The sequence below is a fragment of the Cervus elaphus genome, chromosome 8 (genome assembly GCF_910594005.1).
Source record: "Cervus elaphus chromosome 8, mCerEla1.1, whole genome shotgun sequence".
Taxonomy (NCBI): domain Eukaryota; kingdom Metazoa; phylum Chordata; class Mammalia; order Artiodactyla; family Cervidae; genus Cervus; species Cervus elaphus.
In genome coordinates, this window is record NC_057822.1 from 45,031,511 (window position 1) to 45,059,127 (window position 27,617).

General features: G+C 40.7%; 1 protein-coding gene across 5 annotated transcripts; it reads left to right on the forward strand.

Annotated features, from left to right (window-relative positions):
- Positions 1 to 1,138: 1,138 nt before the first annotated feature.
- Positions 1,139 to 26,718, forward strand: KCTD18 (potassium channel tetramerization domain containing 18). Of its 5 annotated transcripts, XR_006342424.1 has the most exons (9): positions 1,139 to 1,264; positions 3,937 to 4,171; positions 6,040 to 6,251; positions 8,522 to 8,715; positions 9,808 to 9,902; positions 15,100 to 15,202; positions 19,241 to 19,839; positions 24,153 to 24,374; positions 25,462 to 26,718. XR_006342424.1 is itself a non-coding variant. In XM_043910446.1 (8 exons), exons 3-8 carry the CDS (start codon positions 4,012 to 4,014, stop codon positions 19,746 to 19,748), a joined length of 1,272 nt encoding a protein of 423 aa, XP_043766381.1. In that variant the 5' UTR covers positions 1,293 to 1,535; positions 3,036 to 3,158; positions 3,937 to 4,011; the 3' UTR covers positions 19,749 to 20,921. The 5 variants fall into 5 exon arrangements, 3 of the variants coding, with proteins under 3 accessions (XP_043766380.1, XP_043766381.1, XP_043766382.1); XR_006342423.1 differs by having other exon boundaries at positions 24,153 to 26,718; XM_043910446.1 differs by lacking the exons at positions 1,139 to 1,264; positions 24,153 to 24,374; positions 25,462 to 26,718 and adding exons at positions 1,293 to 1,535; positions 3,036 to 3,158 and having other exon boundaries at positions 19,241 to 20,921.
- The last annotated feature ends 899 nt before the right edge of the window (positions 26,719 to 27,617 follow it).

The window sequence follows — 27,617 nt, forward strand, 5'->3', positions numbered from 1 at the left end:
CTGACACTGTTTCCACTGTTTTCCCATGAAGTAATGGAACCGCATGCCATGATCTTAGTTTTCTGAATGTTGAGATTTAAGCCAACTTTTTCACTTTCCTCTTTCACTTTCATCAAGAGGCTCTTTAGTTCCTCTTCACTTTCTGCCATAAGGGTGGTGTCATCTGCATATCTGAGGTTATTGATATTTCTCCTGGCAGTCTTGATTCCAGCTTGTGCTTCCTCCAGCCCAGCATTTCTCATGATGCGTATAAGTTAAATAAGCAGGGTGACAATATACAGCCTTGACGTACTCCTTTTCCTATTTGGAACCAGTATGTTGTTCCATGTCCAGTTCTAACTGTTGCTTCCTGACCTGCACACAGGTTTCTCAAGAGGCAGGTCAGGTGGTCTGGTATTCCCATCTCTTTCAGAATTTCCCACAGTTTATTGTGATCCACACAGTCAAAAGCTTTGGCATAGTCAATAAAGCAGAAATAGATGTTTTTCTGGAACTCTCTTGCTTTTTCCATGATCCAGTGGATGTTCCAGCAGATGGCAATTTGATCTCTGGTTCCTCTGCCTTTTCTAAAGCCAGCTTGAACATCTGGAAGTTCACGGTTCATGTATTGCTGAAGCCTGGCTTGGAGAATTTTGAGCTTTACTAGAGTGTGAGATGAGTGCAATTGTGCGGTAGTTTGAGCATTCTTTGGCATTGTCTTTCTTTGGGATTGGAATGAAAACTGACCTTTTCCAGTCCTGTGGCCACTGCTGAGTTTTCCAAATTTGCTGGCATATTGAGTGCAGCACTTTCACAGCGTCATCTTTCAGGATTTGAAATAGCTCAGCTGGAATTCCATCACCTCCACTAGCTTTGTTCATAGTGATGCTTTCCAGGGCCCACTTGACCCTGGACGACTGCAATTTTGGCTTTGTTTTCTTCAAGTGTAAAAGGAGCCTCTGAATGGTCAAGATCGGTCCTCGGGGATACAGCCTGCGTCTCGCTCCTGTGACCTTTCTTTTCCCAGCAGGACAGGGAGACAGGGTGACCTCCCACCATCCCCTCCGCAGCCTCCTCTGCGGCGGCTGAGGGGCGGGGCGCTGGGGGGGCGTGTCCGAGCGTGTCCCGGGCGGGGCCTCCTTTCCCAGGCTCTGCCGGGACGCACGGGGGCGCCGCTGGGCCCGCGCAGCTACAGGAGTTGCCGAGCAGCAGAGGAGGCGCTCACTTCCGCGTCGGGCCGGGCGGCGTCCGGCGGCGGTGGCGCCCACGGCCAGGCGGGCCGCAGGTCAGTCGGGGATACCGCCTACCCTGCCTCGCCCATCGGGAGGAGCGGGGCGCCGGGTGGGCCGCAGGCCCGGGAGGCGGCGCGGCGCCCTGGTGAAGGGCCCGGGTCGCGCTGATACCACGGGAGCCCCGGGCTGCAGACTCGGCTTCCGGCCAATTCGGGATCCCCGGAGTGCGGGCAGACCCCGGCCGGCCTTGGTGGTGTCCCAGCCCCTCCCCTTTCGTCCAGCGTCCTGGGAGGAGCTCGAGGCCCTTGAGCAGCGTTTCTCAAAGTAGGGTCCTCTGGCGGACTCCTGACCCCACCTGGTACTTTTCTGAACCGGAGCCTCTATCGTGGTCGGGGAATCTGCATTTTCAGCAAGCGTCCCTGATGGTTTTGATGCAGGTGGTCACAGGACTGCACTCTGGGAATGCTTTCTTAGAGGACTGGGCACTTCCGACTCCCTCCGACCCAACAGGGAGTCCAAGTGGGTGCATTTGAGGATGGGGCCCTATGACTGGCCTTGAAGTGGTGATAGTCCTCTGTCTTCGGGGTTCTCTTGAATCCTTGCGCTCAGGGTGCTGCCTTGTTACTATTGCCATCAGCAGGAGTCTTCAGATGGACAGATGTTTAGTGACTGACGTGCCCGGGTCAGGAACCTTGGTGAGAGTGCTGAAGGAGGCTGTGTGGCATGCCGCTGGAAGAACTTGGAGTTGGTCCAGCTGTCCTGGACTGGGGCTGACTTCACTTATAGCAAGGCACACATTACCAGTGTAGACCCTGCACATATTCTTATATCTTTCTCCAGTGTCCTCACCTGGAGAAGGAAATGGCAACCCACTCCAGTACTCTTGCCTGGAAAATCCCATGGATGGAGGAGCCTGGTGGGCTGCCGTCTATGGGGTCGCACAGAGTCGGACACGACTGAAGCGACTTCGCAGCAGCAGCAGTGTCCTCACCTGTCAGTGGGCACAGGAACGCCTACCCAATAGGCCTTTTCTGTGAATTAGGTAATATCGGTCCAGGGACTCCTGCAGTGGCTGGCACATAGCACTCAGGAAATGGAAATTGTTAAGGGTGATGCTAAGGGTTGGATGGCATCACCGACTCCAGCGACATGAGCTTGAGCAAACTCCGGGAATTAGTGGAAGACAGGGAAACCTGGCATGCTGCCTGTAGTCAGCGAGGTCTCAGAGTAGGACACAACTTAGCAACTGAAGAATAGCAACAGAGGTGATGCAATTTATAGTCCCCCAAACCAGAGATTAGTCCAGTGGAATAATACGTGGAGAGGGGTCCAGAGTATGTCTGGAGAACAAAGATTCTAACTGTGCTTGGGAAGTTCCTGTAACCAGTGAGGTTTGCCTGCAGCTTTGAAGAATAGATAGGATTCCAGGGAGCTGATAACAGGGACAGCGTGAACCACTTCCACCCCAGGCCTCAGAAGTGGTTCTTTCACATGGTTTGTTGCTGGGCTGCTGCTTGGACTTACAGGCAATGTAGGAAGTCACATTGGTAAATGGATTTTGAAGGCTGGACTTGGCCCATAATAGTTTCTGTCTACTGACTATGTTTCACACAGATGGTATTCCTCAGACTCTAATGGTCTCCTTCTCTTATTTCTTTGGAAGTTGTCTAAATTGGAGCATCTACGAAAAGATCATAGTTGATGGCATAGGTGAATGGCCATGGACGCCATGGATGTAGTTGAGTCTCTTGGCAGTCATTTTACTCTTGCTATGAAAGGTCCAGATACATTGGGAGTGCCTTTTTCATCATGGTATTGTTTTAGGTTCCATAGAAACACTGCAGTCACCTTGATTCACCAATCTCCAAAATGGATTAGGAAATAACATCTATAAAATGTCCCCAAAGCTTCAGCTATTTTGGAGGGAAGAAGCCAGATGGTTTACAGGTATCATTTTGTTCCTCTAGACCAGTTTGTCTTTTGGTATACATGGAATTCTAACCTTAGTTGACAAGTTATATTTGCCTAATTTAAGAATTATCGTTACCATCGTTAGTAATGTCTGCTCTCTGGAGCCAATATAACATCTTTCAGTATATACCTTCTGGTAAATTTTTATATCATTATAGATGCTGTTTATCATTTATTGAGTACTTACTTGGAGCCAGAGACTGTTCTACATACTTTTTAAATTTTCTGTCAGTCATTCCTCTGATAGTCCTTTAAGGGAGGCGTCATCCTTACCTCCAATTTAGACATGGGGAAACAGGCAAAGGAGGATTAAGTTTGCCTAAGGTCCCAGGCTAGTAAGTTGTAGCGTCTAGTAGCCCAATTCCATGCTACATGCTCATAATCTCTGCAAGTCTACATTGCTCCCTAAGACTTACTATAGTTTGCAAAGATATGTGAATACTGGGGGTCATAAGCACACCTCACCTATGCTCTAAATGTAACCGACAATGCATTAGTTATCTCATTTAATTCTTTAAGCGGTCATTTCAACACCTCGATTTGGTTATAATAGTTTATTATCGTTTACATACTTCGGGACAGAGTTTTCCAGCTTCTCAGAATATCTGAGACTTCTTTTCTGTTATATAAAATCCTTCAATTCAGTATTGCCTGTGCTGAGGAATTTGTTTAAAATCACATTTGACTGTACACTTTTTAATCTATTTCATGTATTATTGGAAATGTCAGTGGTGATTGTCCTTTGTTTTTACAGAGGGGGACCGAGACCACATTGTTTTGCAGTTTCTGAAAGTATTTCAAGGCAGAACCTTGGGTGTTGAAGAGAGTGATGGAAGGTCACAAGGCAGAAGAAGAGGTGTTAGATATTCTCCGACTGAACGTGGGTGGCTGCATTTACACAGCCAGGCGGGAGTCCTTGTGCCGCTTTAAGGATTCAATGCTGGCATCCATGTTCAGTGGTCGCTTCCCTTTAAAAACAGATGAATCAGGTAAATGCCTCAAGTCTGTAAGCATGATCATGAATATTCATTAAAACAGGAGTCTAGTTTAAATTCCCTTTAATTTTTCTAATTACAACAGGATGTATTAGCTCAGTATGCTGATTACTAAGATCATTAGGACTGTATGGAGTTTCATTAAGTACCTGGAGAAATTAAATACCAATTTCTAGAATCTGTGATGCTGTCGCTAAAAGTTGACAAAAAAGTGAATGTATATAAAGGTCAAAAAGTGAAACTATCCAACTCTTTGCACCCCCATGGACTGTAGCCCGCCAGGCTCCTCTGTCCATGAGGTTTCCCAGGCAAGAATATTGGAGTGGGTATCCATTCCCCTCTTCAGGGGATCTTCCAAATTCAGGGATTGAACGCCGGGTCTCCCGCGTTGCAGGCACATTCTTTACTGTCTGAGTTACCAGGGAAGCCTGTATATAGTCCAATGATGGACATGGTTTGGGGGGTTAATTATATTTGGGAAGGAGTTACATTCATGCAACTCAGTGGGTCTTTGTATTGAGCTTGATTAAATATATTAGCTTCTGTATATGTTCTTCAAGTTAAAAATTGTGTTTTTTGGAGGAAGCAGCTGCCTTCAGAGCTGAGGGCAGGCATTGTCAGTGCAGAATTAGTGTTAAATTCACTCCTAGTCCAGCTGCAGAGGCTTGTGTGGGCTGACATGCATGCCACGGAAAACGTCAGTGCAGTGATACTGTCAGTCACGTGTGGGAGAGGGCTGAAAACTGGTGTTTCAGAAGAAACTGTAAAACGCAAGGGTTAGGGTCCTAGTGCTGCTCCATGCTTCAGGTGTTTGGGGTTCACTGAACCTACTGCTGGTTGTAAAAAAAACTTCAGCAATCCAAGTAGGGCTTTTTGTATATCTTAGGAGTTCTGGGGCTCAGAGCACCCACTCTTGCTTCTGTTAGGCTGAGGAGTTCTGAGCCTGAAGGGCTGTTAGTAACCCTGGGTCTTGAGAGCTTGCTTTGCCAGATGAATGACAGTTGAAAGAATGGAAAACTCACTGATGTGTGGGTGCCCAGGACTTGATGTCCATCTGGACAGAAAGGCTGTGGTGGAAAGGTGGTCAGCGGGAAGTGAGTTGTTTCCTCTGCCCCAAAGTTTATACCTCCTTAATCCTTTTATTCTAAACTAATCAAGGGAGAAAAGGAATTATTGAATGACCTCATGGTGGTGGTTTAGTCACTAAGTCGTGTCTGACTATGACCTCATGGACTGTAGCCTGCCAGGCTCCTCTGTCCATACAGAAGTATATTTTAAAAAATTCTGCTGAATTGTCTAAGAAAAGCCCTTTTTCATAAAGTAGTACCTGCATAGCATTTCTTTTTTAAAGTTTAGTACAAAAGGACAAGCCTAGTAAGTCCAAACATATGATGTGTCCAAGTCTTGGAATCATGGGTTTATATGTCAGTAACACTCCAAGTTGATTTATACGATCACTGACATACAAACGCAAGACATAGTAACGAGCACTCACATACCCTCGTTAGGGAAGAACTCCATACGCCTCTCCTGGCCCAGCCGGGCTGAGGTTAGGGGTAAACTTAGAATTCTACCAGCAGTCTGAGGCTTCCACGGTCTTTGCAGTGGCCAGCAGTGGGATTGTGGTCATTGTATCCAAAATTCCTGATGGAGCTCAGAAAACATTTTCCTATATAGTAGGTGCAAATACAGAGAATCCCCAAATTTGACTAAATCTACTTGAACACAAGATATTAACTTTCTTATGAGAAAGAAACATTTCTGCTTGTAGAGGTCTTCAGTCTAATTTTAGTTTGACATGTTGAAACTTTATCATGGTTATTTGTATCTATGCAATAATTTTTGAACTGAATGTTTTCTAGGAGCTTGTGTTATTGACCGTGATGGACATCTATTTAAATACCTTTTGGATTATCTTCATGGAGAAGTTCACATTCCCACAGAGGAGCAAACCCGGGTTGCTCTGCAGGAAGAAGCTGATTATTTTGGCATCCCTTATCCATACAGCCTGTCTGACCACTTGGCCAATGAAATGGAGACATATTCTTTAAGGTCAAATATAGAACTTAAAAAGGTCTTGGCATTTTCTTAAGCTTTAAAACACATATATGAATATGTAGTATTCATTTATTATACATTTATTATTCACAAAGCAGTGTATGTTATTTTGCATAGCCTGTGTTGTAACATAAACCAAAATGAGACAGTTTTACATCTTACAGTTTTTGAAGTTGCGTTTCTTAATTACCAGTATTCATTTTTTAAGGCCAAAATTCTATTCTAGGAAAGTATATTACAAAGCCACTCAAAGATTTATGGAGTTTTTATTCCTTATTGAAAATTTACCACTTTGTGATGACTTTTTATTTTTAAAAATAGAACTCTTCTACTCTTGAAGTTCTCCTTAAATTAAGAGCAGCACTGTAGTATGTAAAAATATAGTGGTAATAATTTCTTTCCCAATATTTTAAAAGGATAAATGTGTTAGTTGCTTAGTCGTGTCCAACTTTGTGACCTCATGGACTGTAGCCCACCAAGCTCCTCTGTCCATAGAATTCTCCAGGCAAGAATCCTGGAGTGGATTGCCATTTCCTCCTCCAGGGGATCTTCCTGATCCCGGGATTGAACTCATGTCTCCAGCATTGCAGGCAGATTCTTTACCATCTGAGCAACCAGGGAAGCATAATTTTAAAAGGATGGTGATGATAAATAAAAGATTGTATAAAATCTTTCACCTGATTGAATGAGTATAGCAGTTGATTATTAAGTTGAAATATGTTTGATTAGTTCACCTTGAGATCAGTAAATCTTTTTTATTAAGCTGCTTCTATTTTAAATCACATTTTAAAGGTGTTTACATGACTTGAACAGCTTCATCTGTTTTTTTCTCATTAATAAATATCATATTTGCTGTCAATTAGCACTTTGGGGCATTTAAGAAAAATATTTTTCCTAAATAATTGTGCATAGTGAAAACTGGTCTGAATTGATCTGAATTCTTTTGACCTAGACGTCAGTGTTTAGGAGAGCAAGTTGATGGTATAGTTACTAGGAATGCAGCATGAAGAGAAAGTTGATTTGGTTCCAGATCCCCTTCGGAAATTTGCATGGTTGTATAGATTCTGCTACTGGACTTATTTATAAATTGAGTTGTTAAACAGTCTCTTGGTACTGTTTGTCTAATCTGCAGAGTGGGGCTAAAAAAAACCCTTAACTGGGGTTAGTTGGGGTGGATTACCATTCACCTTTATAGTCTTTCATGCCTGGTTTGTATGCACAAAGGACAGAGCATGCATACGTTCATTCTGCCAGCCAACTCATTTATTTCACATGAGACACTGTTCTGAGGACTGTGTGGGACGTGCAGTTTTTGCCCTTGAACAGTTTGTAATGTAGTTGATGATTTTCACTGATGTGCAAGTGAAGATAAAAGCCAATTCAGGAATTAGATGACAATATTAAATGCAACACACATTAGGGTCCTGTTTTCCTTCTCTGAGTCAGTAAATAGTAAGCATCTCCTTTGTGTCAGACCCTTTTCTAGGCACTTGGGATACAGAACCAAGAAAACATCATTGTTCACAGCAGTAACGCCATTTCTCCTGGGAAAGGCCCGAGCCACCCCACCGGGGAAGTCCTCTTGCCCTGTGCCCCTCAGCACCTCGTAGGCTTACCTGGTAGCACTTATTACATGTGTGCTGATGACTTATTTACTGTCTCTTCTGCATCAGCTCTAAATTGAGGAGGGCTGAGACCCTGTCTCCAGGACCTTACACACATAGTATTCACACATCACTGAGTATTCAAGTGACTGAATGAATAGGTGGATAAATGCCAAATGAGTTCAGACCATAGGCATTTAGTTTCATATATTCATATCCTTCAGTGTGAAAGAACAAGTTAATCTGGTTCATCCTTGATTGGATTTTGAGTTCAGAATAAGCGTCTACCATTGGGTTAGTGAATAGAAGGTAAAAGGAAAATTGAGTCAAATGGAAAATTTGGGGGGAAAGAAAGAATTCTAACTTCTAGTGATCATATGAAGATTTTAAAATGATGTTGGTAGTGAGTCTAGAGGAGGAGGAAAGGAGGCATGATTTCCTAGTGGCAAACGATTCTCTAGATGAAAAAGTGTTGGATTTGGGGATAGTGAAATGCTACCCCAAATTCAACAAATGGTTTGGTTTTTAAAGACATAAAAAGTAGATTATATGTTTAGTCTTTTTATTTCCCTCACAACCAAGTGAAATTATAGCTTTACAGGAAAGTAATAGAACAAATTCATTTTTACTTTGCTCCAGAGTTAAATTCAAACTTTATATATATATATATTTTTTGCTTCAGGCTTTAACAGACTTCTGTGATTCGTATGGTTTAGTATGCAATAAACCAACAGTTTGGGTTCTCCACTATCTTAACACATCTGGTGCAAGCTGTGAGAGTAGAATTATTGGTGTATATTCCACAAAAACTGATGGAACAGATGCTATTGATAAACAGCTGGGAGGAAGAATTCACAGTAAAAGCATTTTTAAAAGGTATGTCCATATTTAAATATGATAAGGAACAAAATAAAATCTTGGTCTCTTTTAAGAGGTGTTATTGAATTTAATATGTTGTTGACTAGGAAAGACCATCAATACTTCTCAAAAGACAGAGTGAGTCTCATAGCTCTTGAGATAAGCCTGCTTCATGAAGTGATTGCAATTCAAACCATTTGTTATCTGTAGAAGCAATAGGCCATCCACCTGGTCTTACAGAGGTTCTCAGCTGGGAATAGTGATCAGAATCCCCTGGAAGGCCTTATACAGAGAGAAAAGAAAGAAGAGAAAAGCTGCATGCCTGGGTGTCTCCCCTAGACTGCAGTCAATGAGCAGAAGCCTGACCTAGAAGTCAGCAGGCTGGCCGAGTGACCCAGGACTGGCCTGCCTCTTGGTGTCCTGGTTTAAGAAATACCGAGTCGGACAGGACTGAGCGACTGAACTGAACTGAAAGGCTTTTCCTCCAGTCCCGTCCCAACTTGAAAATGCTATACCTTGAGCATGTTAAATTCTTAAGGGTTATTCTGTTAATGTTTTCCTTGTAATCTTATTTATACTGGTCAATTCACCTAGCAATGTTTTTTTTTTAATTTTCTGGGAGATTGGATTGGGTCACATGTTAGTGACTAATGCATGATCACATGAGCTTTCTTTTTAGACAATTAATATATCATCATTTTCTGAATTTTTTACAGACAGAGATGTTTGTAGATAAGTACATGGCATAGTGTTAGAGAAGTTTTAGTCAAAGTTGAACCTTTTCTACTTTGCTGGAGTTAGGTGATTTTTTAGAAAACTTATTTTAAAGACTTATTAGTTTGTCTACACAGTTTATATTGTGGAGTTAACAAAGACTTTGCCACAGTAAAAAGAGATAAAATGTAGATTTGTATGTAAATTTAGTATATTATAATAATATAGCATGTCATATATATATGCTTAAGGATCACAGAAGAACAACTACTCAGTACTGACATATTTTTTTTTCCTTAATTAGCAAGTGCTTATTAAGTATCTTATTTGCTGTATACATATACATACATTCATACTTAGGTAGTATATTTTCATTACCTTTTGTAATATTTCTAGGGAGGCGGGAAATAATGTTCAGTACATTTGGAGCTATTATTCAGTAGCAGAATTGAAGAAAATGATGGATGCCTTTGATGCCTGGGAAGGAAAAGGTACAGTACAATTTCTCTATTTCAAGGCGGAAGGTAGACTTTTCCTTAATAAGACAAAGCAAGGTCACATACTGCATTGCTTTTTTAGAGAATAATTTTTGGTGTGGGTCCAGGTATTTGTCACCTCATAGTAACATTGAGGCCGTTTACTTAAAAATTTTTAAAACTCATGCATTGCTGGATATTATTAATAATTTATAGTTCAGTAACCTAAAATACACTTTTGTTAGTTATGCTTATTTAATTCAATTTAGAAAGAGTTCCTGTAGCACCTTTTGGGTACCTAGCCTTGTCCTAGGAAGTATACATCTGCATTAAGCATAAAATGTATAATCAAAAAGAGAGGGAGAGAGAGAGAAAATGAAAATAATGCCCGGAGGCTAACTAAAGAATCCTTAGAAAATAAAATATTCTTTAAATGCACATTTTGAAATTTGACCATTTTTACCAAGCTGCTAATGTGAGTTGATAATAATACTGCTACTTGATATGCAGTGTGATACGTAGTTTACACTTAGTGTCTGTTAGTCCTAAAACTGTGCTGTTTACCCTTTATTGATGAGGAAGAGGAGTCTCAGAGAGGCACGCCACTTGTTAAAGATGGCAGAGAGTTAACTGTTTTATGCTTAAGTATTTTTTTCTTACTTAACATGTATTGATGTCTGTTAGGTGCAAGCACTATAATAAGTCCTAAAATTATCCAAAGATAAATAAGACACATATTAGTCCTCAAATGATCTTAAAAGCTGGTAGAGACGACATTGCAAGTCACATAAGATTGAATAGAGAATGGAAGAGTCTTTTTAAAACTCTTCATCAACTGTTCCTCTTCAGGCTGGTCCAAATTTTTTTTCCTCAGTTCCCCCGCCTCCACCCCCACTTGGCCTCCTTTTTCTTTTCATATCATGCGCCTCAAGCAGATAGGATGAAGTGTAATGAGCGAAGTGTTATTCTCTCTGAGTTTATTGCTGCTGCTGCTGCTAAGTCGCTTCAGTCGTGTCCGACTCTATGTGACCCCATAGACGGCAGGCCACCAGGCTCCCCCGTCCCTGGGATTCTCCAGGCAAGAACACTGGAGTGGGTTGCCATTTCCTTCTCCAATGCATGAAAGTGAAAAGTGAAAGGGAAGTCGCTCAGTTGTGTCCAACTGTTAGCGAACCCATGGGCTGCAGCCCACCAGGCTCCTCCGCCCATGGGATTTTCCAGGAAAGAGTACTGGAGTGGGGTGCCACTGCCTTCTCCGTCTGAGCTTATTACGTGAGACTTAATTGACTTGAGACTCTTGGGCTTAAGTTGAGGAGCAGCCCCCTGGCGTTCTCAGTCTTTTGTGCCCTGGACTGGTGGGCGCCCAGGCAGCTTCGAGAGGGCCTGGCTGGACTCCTTCTCCACGGACTCAGAGAGCTGATCTCCGACTCTCACAAAGCATGTGTGTGTGACAGACTTTTAACTTTTTAGAAAGCATGTTATAAAGTATTATTGTTATCTTACAAAAGTTCTGGAAGGCCTGTGGAAAGCCATAATACAGGAAACAGAAGTGAAAGAAAGAAGAAAGATGAAAGAAGATGAAAGTGAAAAAAGTGTGGAAGTGTTAGCTGCTCAGTCGTGTCCGACTCTTTGCGACCCCATGGACTGTAGCCCGCCAGGCTCCTCCGTCCATGGGACTCTCCAGGCAAGAATACTGGAGTGGATTGCCATTCCCTTCTTCAGGGGATCTTCCTGACCTAGAAACCGAACCCGGGTCTCCTGCATTGCAGGCTGATTCTTTACTGTCTGAGTCACCAGGGAAACCCTAAGAAAGCCTTAAATACCAATAAAAAAGGATAGGTTATTTGAGAAATATGCTTGGGAGAAGAACATAACTTTAACCTCACAGCATTTATCAAAATACTACCAGGTAAATTTATGAATGAAAAATGAAACTTTTATAAACTAATAAGATATAAGCAAATAACTGATTTCTTAATTGGAAAAGAAATTATAAGCTTAAAATGAAACAGACAAATTTGCTTACACAATATTTAATTATTAACTTTAAAGCATAAAACATTATAAATAAAATTTTATAACTAATTAAAAAACTTGCCAAAAAAAACTTGCATAAAAGTGTTACATTAAGCAAAGATTATCCTTACAATAAATAGTTTATTTAAATTGACTAGAAAATCAGTTCAACCCTATTACAAATAAAAGTATAAGATTCATGACCATAAAATTCCCAGAAAAGGAAATAAATGTGGCAGAGGTTCAAACGCATTGTTAATGAAATATGCATTAAATGAGAACTATTTTTATGTACCAGATTAATAAAGATCTCACACATTCTTGGTAGGAGTAAAATTAATATTACTTTTTTGGAAATAACTTATCAGTACATATCAATAGCATCGATATTGTTCATATCTTTTGACTCAGTAATTCTACTTCCTGAAATCTACCTTACAGACATAATCAAATGCAGAAAAAGGCTTATGAACAGAGATGCTCAACTAGGCATTACTCACAATAGGGAAAAAGTAAAAACAATATAAATGTCTGTAATACAGGGCTAAATACATATTGGCACATCCACAGGATATAGATGGGATATAGCTATTAGAATTACTTTGAATAACTTTTTACACTGATGAGTGCCTATGATTAAGAAATGGTCAAAAGTAGGAAACAAAATTAAATATAATGTGTTTTCAATTATGTGCATATCATATGAATAGAAAAAAGACTCGAAGGAGATACATCAAAATGTCATGAGCCATAACTCCTAATCCCTTAATTAGAAGTGATTTTTATTTTTTATATATACTTTTCTGTATTTTCCAAGTTTTATACAATGAGCATGAATTATATAGGAAAAAATAAGTTTTAAAAACAGTTTGCTGTATATCCATATAATGGAGTTCCACTCAGAAATAAAAAGAAATGACTATTGATACATATATCAGCATAGATGAATCTTCAAAGCATCGCTCTAAAGAAGCTGGACACAAAAGGTTACACACATAGTGTATGATTCCGTTTATGTGACCCTCTGGAGAGGGCAAAACCAAGGAATGGAGGGCAGGGCGTTGACTGTAGAAGGGCACAAGGGAACTTTTGAGAGTGGTAGAAATGTTGTATATTTTGACTGTGGCTGTTGTTACATGACTGTACATGCTTGTCAAAACTCAGAGGACTTAAAAAGGATAAATTTTATTTTATGTAAATTACATTTCAATAAACCTGACTTAGAGATGAAAAATTACTGGTTGAGATTTAGGGATGTTTTTGTGGTGTTTAAGTAGGCTTGGGAGTATGATCAAGCAGTTCTAGAAAGTTGTCGTCTTAAAATGAGGTCCACAGACTTTCAGTATTGGACACGTCTATTATATATATAATAATTTATGGGCTCACCTTGCTAAGTTGGTTGTTATTACTGGACCTTTAATGATTAAAAAGAAAATGCCAAATTCTTTCTTGGGATTTAAAGATTACTTTTGTTTTTAATGCTAAGCAATTTTTATTCAGCATCATTCTTTAAACTTTTTCTAATGTGTCTATGTATAATTTTTATGGTTTTTTTTTTAATTGAGGTGAAATTCACATAACATATATATTGAAATATGTATTCTTACGTGAAATTCACATAAGAATTAAAGCACGCATTTCAGTGACATCGCTACAGTAACAGTGTGTGTAACCAGCACCTCTGTTTATTCCAAAACACTTCCTTCACCCTAAATGAAACCCAGTATCCATTAAGCAGTCACTGTACATTCCCCTCTCCCCTCAGCCCCTGTCAACCACCAGTCTGCTTTCTGTCTCAATGGATTTGCATATTCTGGATTTTTATATAAATGGAATCCTACAATATATGACCTTTTGTGTCTGGCTTCTTTCACTTAGATGTTTTTAAGTTTCATAAGAATACATTTTCAGCTTTCAATCAGAAACATATCAAACAAACTATTACCTATAGAATAGATAAACAACAAGGTCCTATTGTCCTGTATCCTGTGATAAACATAAATGGAAAAGAATATGAAAAAGAATATATACATATATATGTATAACTGAATCACTGTTGTGCAGCAGAAATTAACACAACATTGTAAATCAAGTATACGTCAATAAAATAAATTTTAAAAAGAAACAGCAGATTTAAAAATTGAGTGAATTTGACTGGAATCTTGGCTTACCGTATTAACTCAGGTTATTCTGTTTTCTTTTTTTAAAAAGATCCGTTTATTTAATCTTGGCTGTGTTCTGTTCATTGCCGCGTGTGGGCTCTCTCTAGTTGCGGCGAGCAGGCTTCTCATTGTGGGTCCTCCCTTGCTGTGGAACGCAGCCTCTAGGCACGTGGGCTTTAGTAGTTGTGGTGTGAGGACTCTAGGGTTCTGGCTTAGTAGTTGTGGATCACGGGCTGAGTTGCTCCCTGGCATGTGGGAGCTTCCCAGACCAGGGGTTGAACCTGTGTTTCCCACACTGGCTGGTGTATTCTTAACCACTAGACCACCAGGGAAGCCCCTCAGATTATTCTTGTTTGAACAGGTGCCTATGAAGTATTGACACCTCCTGTTCATATAGTGGTTGCCTTTTATAGAGTGGTTCACAAAATTTATCTGAATTGATGATCACAGCAACCTAGTGAGGTAGAGAGGGCAAGTGTTAGAATCCCCACTGTCCAATCTTTTCATGTTACTACCAACACTGACTTACAGTAAAGGTACCGAACATCTCTTGAGTGCTAAGTCTGTGCCAGGCCTTGTTCTAGGCATTTTGCTTTTATTTTCTCATTTAATCAGCACAGCGAGGTTTGAATTCTCATCATTATTTCACAGATGAGGAAATTTAGGCACAGAAAAGTTGTTAACTTTCCCAAGGTGTTAGGATTAGCGAATGATAGAAATGGGATCCAGACCCAGGCAGTCTTGGCTCCAGAGCCTGTGGCCTCAACCAGCATACAGTCAGCTGCCCAGGTCTATACAATGACCTGCTGATTGTCAGTGGCAGAGCTGGGCTGGTAGCCAGCTCTTCGTAGACCCAGGTCATGAGCCGTGTCCCTGCTGCCCTGGCTCTTCATGGGGGCTTTTTCTGTGTGTGCTCTCCTTTGTTAAACGGGAGGCATGAACTTTAAGGTTTTCCTGGCCAGTTTTACACAAAACAGTGTTGCTGAATCTTTGGCAGTGGACAGTGGTTCTCTAAATTGTCTTTTATCTTCCAGGTGTTAGCTACTGGCGGGTGCCTCATGAGCTGATAGAATGCTGGACTCTGGAAGAGCGCCCTTTACTTGGAAGCCTGAGTCACATGGCTCCAATTCGAAAGAGGTTATTTATTCTCTGTTGGTTTATTATTATTAATCTATCACCTTTATTTTTACTGCCTTTATTGGGGGAATAAATAATGGATCTTAACCTCACTGAGCTTACTAATCACCTTGATAAATATTCTGACTTACCATCAAAATATAAATCTTGATAAATGCCAAGTTACTAGAACTATTTAAAAGTAGAAGTAATTCTTTAAAACTGAGTTATATGGTTTATTACTATTATTTGGGGGAGAGTCTGATTTTAAAAATATTACTGGACACAGTGGGAATGCTGTGGTATTTTTCCCCACTAAAGTGAAATCTCAGGCTTTGTTGGCAATAGTTAAAAAATGTATTAGACTTAATATTTGAAACTTCCTGTGACTTACTCTGAATTCTTTTCTGTAACCACAAATATTAATAGCACTTTTATTTAGTAGTATTTTCTTATGTTCCATGAAATAATTAGCATTAAATTCACTGCACATCTGTGTCTTTCACTGTGCTTTACATACATTTAAAATTATTTCATTTTCATTGTCTGGGTATTATTCGTGGCTTTCAGATGTTGTAATTTCTTGATCAGCTATTTTAGACTTTGTTTCAGTGCTCCTATGAAATTTCAGACTGCTTTCTTTTACTCTCTGAATCTTTCACAGACATGCCGAGACTTTTACTTAGTTTTTAGTATTAATCATGTATCATTAAAACAGATCTTTTTTATTAAGGGCTCTCATTTTATTATCATTATTTCTTTTGCCATTTGAACTTACAGTGAGCAGATATCATTTGGGTCTAGAGCAGTGGTTCTCAACCAGAGGCAGTTTTGTTATCCAGGGGATATATTTGGCAATGTTTGGAGACACTGTAGGGTGGGGGAGGCTGCTGGCATTTTAGAGGGTTGCTTCCTAGAAGGCAGAGGGCAGCCCCTCGCAACAAAGAATTACTGAACCCCCAGTGGCAATAGTGCTAAGGTGGAGAAAGACTGGACCTGGAGTTCAGTGGAAGATGTGTACAAAACACAAAGCAAGCAGAAAGGGTTTTATGGAAGTTCTCCTCTGTGTTAGTTGTCTTTCCTCTGGGATTTTATTAAGCATTATTTTTGATTCATGGTCAGGATAGTGATAATGATGACTTGGCAGCACTTGTGAGGTCCCAAAGAGCTATTTGTCACCTACAGAATTTCAGTTATGTTCAGTGGAGTTTAAAGGTCAAATATATTCACAGTTTTCAAATCAGTATGCTATTATGATTCCATTTCTAAGAATCTGATGTTAAGTATCGCTACTCCAGCTCTCTTTTGTTTTCTTTTGGTTTTTGTGGAATATCTCTTCCCGTCCCTTCACTTTTAGTCTGTGTGTGTCCTTCCATCTAGAGTGAATGCTTTGTGGGCAGCATATAGATGGGACCTACTGTGTGATCTCTTCAGCCACCCTATGTCTTTTGATTGGGGAATGCAGTTTGTTTTCACTTAAAGTAATTATTGATAGGTATTTATGTACTTAATTCCCCTGAAGTAGGAAATGGCAACCTGCTCCAGTATTCTTGCCTGGAAAATTCCATGGACAGAGGAGCCTGGCAGGCTACAGTCCATGGGGTCACAAAGAGTCAGAACGTAACTCAGTCAGACTGAGCACACATGTACTTATTTCCATTTTGTTAATTGTTTTCTGGCTGTTTTTGTAGTTGCTCTCTGTTCGTTTCTTATCTTGCTCTCTTCCTTTATTGTTTGATAAATCGTACCACTAAAGAAAGTTATCAAACCATAAATCTCAATATTTGTACTATCCCATGCCATATTTTATGTTTTTGATGTCATATTTTTATACTGTTTCTTAACTGATTATTTTAATCATAGTTATTTTTATTACTTTTGACTTTTAACCTTTATATCAGCTTTAAGTGATTAATATACTACCTTTACTACATATTTACCTTCCCAGTAAGATTTATTCTTTCATATGTGTTCTTGTTACTAATTAGTGCGCTTTCTTTTAAGCTTAAAGAAGTCCCTTTAACATTTCATGTAAGGCTGGTTTCAGTTCAGTTCAGTCGCTCAGTTGTGTCCAACTCTTTGCGACCCCATGGACTGCAGCACGCCAGGCCTCCCTGTCCATCACCAACTCCCGGAGTTTACCCAAACTCATGTCCATCGAGTCGGTGATGCCATCCAGCCATCTCATCCTCTGTCATCCCCTTCTCCTGCCCCCAACCCCTCCCAGCATCAGGGTCTTTTCCAATGAGTCAGCTCTTTACATCAGGTGGCCAAAGTATTGGAGTTTCAGCTTCAACATCAGTCCTTCCAGTGAACACCCAGGACTGATCTCCTTTAGGATGGCCTGGTTGGATCTCCTTGCAGTCCAAGGGACTCTCAAGAGTCTTCTCCAACACCACAGTTCAAAAGCATCAATTTTTCGGTGCTCAGCTTTCTTCACAGTCCAACTCTCACATCCATACAAGACTATTGGAAAAACCATAGCCTTGACTAGATGGACCTTTGTTGGCAATGTCTCTGCTTTTTAATATGCTGTCTAGGTTGGTCATAACTTTTCTTCCAAGGAGCAAGCATCTTTTAATTTCATGGCTGCAGTCACCATCTGCAGTGATTTTGGAGCCCAAAAAAGAAAATCAGCCACTATGTCCACTGTTTCCCCATCTATTTGCCATGAAGTGGTGGGACCGGATGCCATGATCTTAGTTTTCTGAATGTTGAGCCTTAAGCCAACTTTTTCACTCTCCTCTTTCACTTTCATCTCGAGGCTCTTTAGTTCCTCTTCACTTTCTGCCGTAAGGGTGGTGTCATCTGCATATCTGAGGTTATTGATATTTCTCCCAGCAATCTTGATTCCAGCTTGTGCTTCTTCCAGCCCAGCATTTCTCATGATGTCCTCTGCTATAAGTTAAATAAACAGGGTGACAATATACAGCTATCTTCAATTTTTTCATTCTTTTTCTTTCTGCTGATCTGATTGGGTGAATTCCACTGCCCTGCCTTTGAGTTGAGTGATTCTTTCTTCTGCTTCATCTGGCCTGCTGTTGAACCCCTGTAGTATATTCTACAGTTCAGTTATAGTATTCTTCAGCTCTGTGATTTCCTTATATTTTTCATATCTTTGTTGAAGTTTTTCACTGTGTTTATTCATTCTTCTCCCAGTTCGGTGACCATATTTATGACCATTATTGAACTCCTTATCAGCCAAATTACTTTATGTTTCTCTAATGTCTTTTGTTGAGGTTTCATCTTGTTCTCTCATTTGAAACATTTTCCTCAGTTTTTTCATTTTAGTTGATTCTCTGTGTTGATTTCTGTACAGTAGATGAAACAATCACCTGTCCACCGATGTTCCCACTTTAGGCTTTTTACAGTGAATGGTAACTCCATTCAGGGATCTTTGAAGGTTTGTCCAATACTTCTCGAATTCGAAAAGCATCTAACTGTACCGTGGGTTTTACTAGTCTAGCAGTTCCCAGAATGTGTTCAATAGCATGCTAATTTTATTGGGTGCCAAAGGTTACATTACAGAATGCTTGGTAAACAGAGTCAACAAAGCTGAACAGGTGTCTTTACTATAGAATCTTTGTTAACATAGAGTTTAAAACTTCAATAGAATAAAATACGCACTTGGCATTTCTCAAGTTTATTTGTGAAACCCTTTTTTTTCCTTAGTAAATCTCTTGCAGCTGCTTTTCTGGGAAAAACAACTTCGGACACTCCTGGTTATCCTCTGGATTGCATCAGGCTTTGTGAGAACAAGTGACGTGTTGTATAATTCTAGTGTTAACACTTCAGATTTTAACTTATCGTTGGTATTAACATTATGCACGAGTTTAAAAGAGCGTATTTAAATTGAAACAATCTTCTGCAACTTTGCTAATTTATTTATTGACCTTGGCGGTCAATGAGAGATGAGGTAGGTAGGTTGATACCGCTAAACCTCTTGACCCAAATTCTTGACAAAAACCTTTTTGTTCACCTTGAAGGTAAACTTTGGAGACGTTTTCATTAGCTATTAAACCTGTAAATGCTGACAAGGACCCACTTCTGTATTTACAGGCGACTAATAGCAGTCAATGACGAGGAAGAAGAAGGCGCGAACTGTAAGACCGGACCTAAGCCAGTCCGATTTTTGGGTCCATCCACCAGCACCCAAATTAAGGTCAAGAACTCTGCTTCCGTCAGGGTGTCTCCGGCCAGTGCCCCCCAACCCTGGCCCCGGGCAGCGGCAACCCTGGCTGCAGGAGGAAGGGCGGCTCGGCGCTCTGCCCAGTCGAAAGCGCCAACCCCGGTGGGGACCGGGCTGCCCGGGCATCCCCAGGCTGCACAGGGGCCTGGGGCTGCTGAGAACGGGGCCGCGCACCTACCTCCGGCTAAGGTTCTGCTCTCGGACAAGACGGCCACCCCGCACCGAGTGATCAAGCTGAAACGGACTCCGCTGTGCGCCGCCGGGTCTCCGCTGCCTGCCTGCACCACACCCAGGCCGGCGGGTCCCCCGGATCCGCCCCCTGACGCCCTCAGCCCGCGGGGCGCGTGGACCGGGAACGGGCAGGACCAGACCGAGTGATGGAAACGGGGACTCGGGATGTCCCATTTGCCTCTCCAAGCTTCCAGCCCGTTAACACAAATAAGCAGCTCTCTTTCCCCATACTGTCCAGGTGAACACTTACGTTTCTATTTAGGATGATCAGTGTGAAGTAGGAATGGAGGAGGGAGACTGTAAGTGGTTGGGCCTATGTTTCCTTCTCATTTTCCCAACGTTTAAATTATTTGTTGAGGGACAGTTTTAATTTCAGGTTTTTTAATGTGTAGTTTTTTTTTTTTTTTTTTAAATGTTTAATTGGTATTAAGGCAACAAAACAGCTGGGCAAAGTCAAACCTAGGACGTCTACTTTGTTGCTGAAATAATTATAGATTTTAGGCACTTATGTGATGTTACTCATTGCAGCGGAGAGGTAAAAGTGAAATTTGAGCTCTGCTCTTCCTGCCGGTGAAATAGAGAGGGTGATTTAGTGCTTCCCTGTGCTACCTGCCAGATGGGGAAGATTTGAGAGAAAATGTAGATCAAGGTGAACTCCCTGTAGGTGACTCTCAGACTCAAGAGGTAACATGGAAAGAAATGGTGGGGAGGGAAAAAAAAAAAGTAATTTGAGATCACACTTTGACTCTCACTTAATGGAACAGTTTTCTTTCCTGGATTGGCTTTCCTTACTCTTTTCCCTTAGCAGATTTATTTTATACATCACAGGAAGATTTCTTGGGTTTAGAATTATATAACATGTTTTTGGACTGAATTGTTACAAGTATTTTATTTTCATTTGGATCGTGAAGTTTTGAAAGTACTTTGAAAAAGAAAAAAAACTCAACTTTTAAACTAAAGTTAGTATTTTTTTTCCAGAAATGACTATTAAAGAGTTATTCTGATTATACAATATGGTTTTTATGCATAGAATTTCCACATAATTTGAATTTAATATTTTAAAACAGTATTTTGATTAATCTATTTTTTCACAGTTCAGTTGTATGTGTTTGCACATACATGTTATGTTTTGTAATTGGATCACATATTTCTATGTTTAGTGAGCAGTATGTCTTCAGTGTGTTAAAAATAAGTTCATAAAGCAGGGTACTTTTTACTCAGTGCTTATCATTGTACTTGCATTGGTTTAAAAGACTAAAGTAAATATACTCAAAACATTGCTTTCTATTAAATAAAGCAAAACCTTTCCATAAAAAGTGATATTTTTCTGTAACTGTACTTATTTTTAAGTCCTGGAGCCCTTTAGTAGTTTGAAAGTTTGTTCATTTATATCTGTTTCTGCTCACAAAATTGCTTTCTTGTATAGTTAATGTATGAAATAGTTAAATCAACTTGGATAGCTATCTGAGTACCATCAGCTTTTTAAAATAAGTGGTTTATTTGGGTAGAAAAAGTGAATATTTAAAGATTCATGAATGATAGTCCCCTGGGGAATATATAAAATACGCAGTCACCTTGAAAAATACTATCACTTAAAATCCAGGTCTTCTGAAAATTAAAGACCATAGTGAGTTTTAAGTATTTTCGTTTAGGATATTATTGGTATTGCTTGATCGATGACATTTTGAATTGCTGATTCATATAAAAAAGATTTTATAGTAATAGATGTATATTTTATACATAGTAAACATTTGTCTGGAAAGGAAACATGTTGAAAGTTAATCATGGTTGATTCAGTTGACAGCCTGTCTTTCTTTGCATCAAGTAGTTTAAGGGACAGCTATTGAGCACATTTGGCCTTTATAAGAGGAGAGTTTTTGATAACTACTGGGCCACGGCACAGCTAAAGTGGAAAGGTACAAACTTTCCCTTATAAATATCAGGAATCAAAAAGCTCCTGGAACTTGAAAATTACTTTATTTTGGTGTGATTGGGGGGTGGTGGTGTGTTCATTTTGCATGAAGAAACATTTTTCCTAATACCAGACTCTGCAAACATACGAGTTGGCAGCTCATCATAACCCATGGCCCTTCCTGGAAAATAAAAATTTTTTAAGTGAAAGAATGCTTTATAAAATAGTAATTCAGTATCATTACTTTGGAAAAGTAGTTTTGTGCAATTGTTGGGTCAAAGGACACAATAGAAATTCTGAATGGTGAGTAGGGTATTTAAGTATTGTTCATTATCTTTTTTTATAAAAAAGGTAATTAACTATGCCCTTCTAGGTAATCTGTGTTGAAAACTGGTTTGCCCTGATTAAAACTGGTTAGTTATGCAGTGGATAGCCTGAGGCTGACAGTAGGCATCTACTGGAACAGTTGTTTCATTTGTATTTTTAAATACCAAGTTTTTGTTTCAATATTGCCTTATGTTATAGTTTATATTTTCCTATATTTTGTTTCATTGTGTTTATTTTGCTTTTTAGTTTCAAAACAACATAATGAAGGTTAGTCTTTCCTAGTCCTTTAAAGATCAGGAAGATGAAGTTAACAAAGTTAAGACTGTGTTGTGCTACGCCCAGCACACCTTTTAGCTTCATAATCTGATTTTCACAGACTGACACAGTGTCCCTGACCATAGGAAAAGCTGGACGTAACTAACTTCACATGTCTGTCTTCTCCTAGGGGACTCTGCCACCTCTGCACTTGGGATGCCTGGTACACAGTAGGCCTCTAGTATGTGGCTGACACCCCTCCCCACCCCCTCTTCTACCCCAATTTTATAAAATGTATTTGGTAGCAGTCTTCCTGGGGTGCAGACACTGATTTCTGACCTTGCAAAATTTATTTTGTCGAACAAAGGAGATGCTTGTGAAAGTCCCTTAATTTGATGATTGTTGTTAATGACCACAGTTACCATTAGTAATGATCATTACAGTTCCATAGCTTGTCAAGTTGTTTAAAGTAATTTAGAGATGTGGCTCATGAGACCCCAGAGAGGTCAGACAGATGCTGCCTGACTTCTGAGAAAGGAAAAAAGCAGCCTGGCCCCTCCCCTCTTGCCTTCCTGCCCCTACGAGAATTGCTGACGCAAGTTTTCATTCACAGCCTGAATCCTGTTGCTTCCTTAGCAGGTACTAACATTGGAAAAATTGTTGATTCACTTCGAAGTCTGTGGTTAAATACGGTATAATTATTATCAACCATACCTTGATTTCTAAAGAAGGAATTGATACACAAGCATATTTGGCCTTCCCTGATAAATCGTTCATACAGGAATTTTTATTTAAATAGCATTTTGAATGTGCACATAGACTTGTGGTAGTAATTGTGCTGTGAAGGGAAAAATGAGAACCTTTCTGTGAATATGAGGTGCCTTGTAAAGGGTTGCCCTATTTATACTTTCAGTCCCTTTGAATAGCTTTAATCGACATTTGGTAGGATGTTGGTTAGAAGCTAAGTAGAAAGTATGAACTTAATAAAATGAAGGGAAAGAGCTTCTGCTATAGCAAGTGAAAAATATTTTTAAATGATTTACATATGTGTATTCCTAAGTTAGCCAGGAACTTTTTAATTATGGAAAATACTGTCATTCTTCCATATGCTGAAACTCTCCCTCAAAAACTGTCAACAAGTTGCTGAATTCCTCAGCCAGTGAAGAGTGGATGAGTGATTCTTTGTTGAGGGCTGCAGTTTTCAATCAGATGAAATCAAATGCAGGATTCCAAGCCTGTAGTACAGTCAGGAAAGGAAACATCATGAATAACTCACAGAAACAAAAAAGATTGGTTTCCAGCTGTTTTCAGAATTTTATATGCACGGAATTTGGTTGGTGGTGAAGCCTCAAAGGGACCGTTTTCACTTATAGTTCTGTCAGCCTCGTGAGCTACACATGGTTTACATTGTTACAGAAAAGCTCATTTTTCTTTGTTCACATGTGTTGCCTCAGACAGCCAATACGCATTTTAGATTTGCTGGCTAGACACTTCCTGATGCAAGCTGTGGCTAAGACAAACAGAATTTTACAGTAACTGTCAGCCAGTATCCTGTCCTACTTGTTTATTTAACAGCTTTTCATTTTATAATGTTGCTTCTCATACTTGCCCTTCTTTTACCCTAGAACTTTCATTACCTTAGTAAAATTTTGTTCAGCTACAGGAATAAATTTGAAGGCCTGAAACCTAGAAGCGAAACATTTTAAACAGAGAGCACTTTATGGAAAGAAAAAGGTCATGTATTTGCTAAAGTTGGAAGAAGACGAACATTGCTTCTTTCTGCCAAGGTTTCTTAAAAATTTGGACATTCTGCTTCAGTAGCACTTCTTTCAAGAACTTATGCCCTAATTTCTGGGTTTGGAAGATGTGGGAATCCAGCTTCTATATAGATGCCATGAATAGCCTAAAGACATCAGAGAGTGTACATTGAGATTCCAGCTGTGGGCCAGACAGTCTGGATTTGGTAACATGGGCTGAACCAAGTGGGAACCCAGCACAGCTGGAGGAACAAGGCAGGATGTCCTTGCTCATCTGCTGTTTCTGTTTTCTTTCTCCAGAGCCCTTGGAACCTCCAGATCGGGGTTTTCAGCTGTGACACTGTTGCCATTTTTGGACTGGATAATTCTTTATTGAGGAGGACTGTACTGTGCATTGGGATGTTGAGCAGCACCCTGCCCCAGTTGTGATGATCAAAATGTTCTCAGAATTTGCCAGATGTCTCCTGGGCTTGGAGGGTGGACGCAAAACTGATTACCCCAAGTTGAGAACCATTGCAATAGGTGAATAACTTAACCTGAGCAAAATACTGGTAGCTGCCTCTCCTAATTGGGAGGTGTGGATGAGTAAGGGAACTTTAGAGCTGTCAAACACTGGCAGGAATGGAGCCATGGGAATTGACGGGGAGAATAATAAAGGAAGGCTGTCCCAGGCCTGCCAATTAAAAAATTCGATCCTGTTAGTTCTCACATTTCTGGCTTTAGTATAATATTAGAGACATTTTTGTTTGCTGTTATAACCAAGCAACTATTAATATCTAATAAAAACTAAGATGTATCCTCGTAAGCCCTTTATATGTTAACTTAATTGAATACACCAACCCTGTGATGTAGGTGTCTTCTTAGTATCTCCATTTTTCAGATGGGGAAACTGAAGCCCAGAAGGGTTTGGTAAACTGTGTTGCATCTAGCAGGATTCACATGCATGTCACATGCAGGCCTTTCAGCTCTATTCTAGGCCTCTTCTTACAGGAGCTTGACATTGCCTCCAGAGATGAGCTAGGTGACTTAGAGCACCTGTGTGTCCCGAAGCTATGAGACATGTACCAGGCACTCCTGCAGTGCCTTCTAAGGGGATGCGTGTGCTGTGCCTAGTCGCTCAGTCGTGTCTGACTCTGTGTGACCCCGTGGACTGTAGCCCGCCAGGCTCCTCTGTCCATGGAATTCTCCAGGCAAGAATACTGGAGTGGATAGCCTGTCCCTTCTCCAGTGGATCTTCTTGACCCAGGAGTCAAACTGGGGTCTCCTGCGTTTCGGGCGGATTCTTTACCAGCTGAGCTGGTAAGCCGTTTTAAGGGTATACCAGGGATCAACTCTCTGCCTCTTGATTTCACATCTACTCTTCCTTGTCCTGTTTGTGATCCTAGAGCTGGGCCCCATAAGCACTTCCCTTTAGCCAGCTGACTTTGCCACTGGAGGGACCCTGAAGAAGAGGAGGCTTTGTTCCGCGAGTGTCCCTGTGTTCCTGTTCCTGCAACGAGTGCTCAGCTGGGGGTGGGAAACCCACGGGCCCACGTTTCAGCCACAGCAGCTTCCAGTCCCACAGGTCTCCTTGCTGGCTCCACAGCTAATTCAACAATACTTCCTGCAGGAAGCTTCCTGGCTGGTGCCCAGCAGGATTCCCAGTGAATTCGGCAGCATCCCTGGGCTTGGACCCCTGGTGAGTCGACCAGCCTGTCCGGGGGAAGTTTCTGGTTCTCCGGTGCCCTGTGGGGAGCTTCTCTCTTGTTAGCACTTCAGGGAGCTTCTTGACTTCTACTGGAGCCATAGCCATACCCTCCCCAACACGGTCAGAATCTCAGCCTCGGGAGCAGGGCTGGTGGGTGGTGGTGGGGAGCAAGCGCTCACCACCTTGATCCTTTCGTCTGCCTCAAGCTCTAACAGTAACCATCCCAGTGTCTGCTATTCCTGTTTTCTTTAGTAGCTACGCCCATTACTATTTATAACTTCATATACATTTTTCTCTCTATAAAGCTTCCCCATATAAATTTATAAAGCGTCTCCATTCAAATTACTCTGTGGTTACTGTCTCTGTACAAAGTGCCAGGCATTATTCCAAGTACTTTGCAAATCTTAACTTATTCAATCCGTGTAGCAACCCTTCAAGGTAGGTATGGTTATTAGTCACATTTACCTGTGGAGAAATGTGTCCACATTGACACAGCCAGGAGGTGGTGGGACCCAGATATGAATCCAGATAGCCTGGCCCCAGGGCTGGGACTTCAGCTGCTGCTCTCTTCCCATCTTCTCCAGAATTGACAGACTGGATTATTTTGCACAAGTCATTTGCATTCCAGAATTCTCTAGCGCATTAGAGTTGGTCATTCTTTCATAGTTGCTCTCTCTTCCTTGTATTTATTGAGTACCTACTATGTGCCAGGTCTTCCCTTGTAGCTCAGATGGTAAAGAATCTGCCTGCAGATGGAGGAGACCGGGTTCGATCCCTGGGTTGGGAAGATCCGCTGGAGGAGGAAATGGCAACCCACTCCAGTATTCTTGTCTGGAGAATCCCATGGACAGAGGAGCCTGGTGGTCAACAGTCCATGGGGTCGCAAGAGTTGGACACGACAAAGTGACTAACCCACCACTATGTGCCGGCACTAGCAGAGAAATGATGGTGTTATTGGCCAGCTTAATGGTAATTTACGAAAAGTATGTGTTCTCCCAAAAGACTAGGAAGAGATAAATCTAACTCAAACTTAAGTTAAAAATAAAGTAGTTTTCTGTCCTTGACAGGAAGTCTTTTTTAAACTTATTTTCTGTAGAAGTGTCTTTGGTCATGGTTGCAATCATGGTTCTAAAATGCATTTTTTTTTTTTTTTGCCAGAAATCTATGCACTCTCTCAGGCAAATACAATAGACAAATTTGCCATTAAATTTATGTATTCTGTAAAAGCTGTGTTTGGTTATTTCTGCTCTGAAACTTGAACTTAATAGTAACACTGAAAATGCTTCTGAGCTGTAGGAAGAAGCAGAGTTCACAAATAAGGGGACTTCTGAGAATCAGTCACCAGAAAGAATTAGTGAGAACCTTGTGTGTTTCTCTGACAGCATGACTTAGTCCATGCTGGAGTGTCTTTGCCTGAGGGGCTGCTATAATGAAATTAAACTCTGGTTTGGGCTAATCTGCCTCCAAGGATCAAGGACCTGGTTCTTGGAGACTAAGAATGGACAGAAAACTTCTTTAGGATTTATAAAGCTTTGCTGGAAAAGCAAAAGTATGAAAAACAAAAATTTCTTTGAATAGTTTGCAATGAATAGTATTAAAATTGTGCCTCAAATGAAACCCTGGCTAGCAACTCTTCCTATTTTTTCTCACCAAATTAGATCAGTTAAGATGGCTCAGTACTTTCTGGAAAATGCTAGAGCAAAGTATTAAGTCATTGAGTGATTATTACATTTTATTACTATTATCTTTCACTATGATATGGGCTTCCCCGGTGGCTCAGATGGTAAAGAATCTGCCTGCAATGTGGGAGACCTGCATTCGATCCCTGGGTCAGGAAGATCCCCTGGAGGAGTGAATAGCTACCTACTCCAGTATTCTTGCCTAGAAAACTCCATGGACAGAGAAGCCTGATGGGCTACAATCTGTAGGACTGCAAAGAGTCAGACACAACTGAGTGACTAACACACTTGCTATTTTATAGTTTGTTTAGGAAATTTGGGAGCAAGTGACTGTTTCTTTCTCCTTTATTTTTTGGCACCTGAGGGCAGTCTGGAATCCTAGCCTACCTGTACTTGAAT

What these genes read in the sequence shown, in the direction of transcription:
- KCTD18 (XM_043910445.1), top strand. Translation starts at nt 4,012, where the DNA reads ATGGAAGGTCACAAGGCAGAAGAAGAGGTGTTAGATATTCTCCGACTG. An exon ending in CAAATATAGAACTTAAAAAG is followed by an intron (nt 6,252 to 8,521) that starts GTCTTGGCATTT and finishes TTTTTGCTTCAG; the next exon opens with GCTTTAACAGACTTCTGTGA. An exon ending in ATGGCTCCAATTCGAAAGAG is followed by an intron (nt 15,203 to 19,240) that starts GTTATTTATTCT and finishes CTGTATTTACAG; the next exon opens with GCGACTAATAGCAGTCAATG.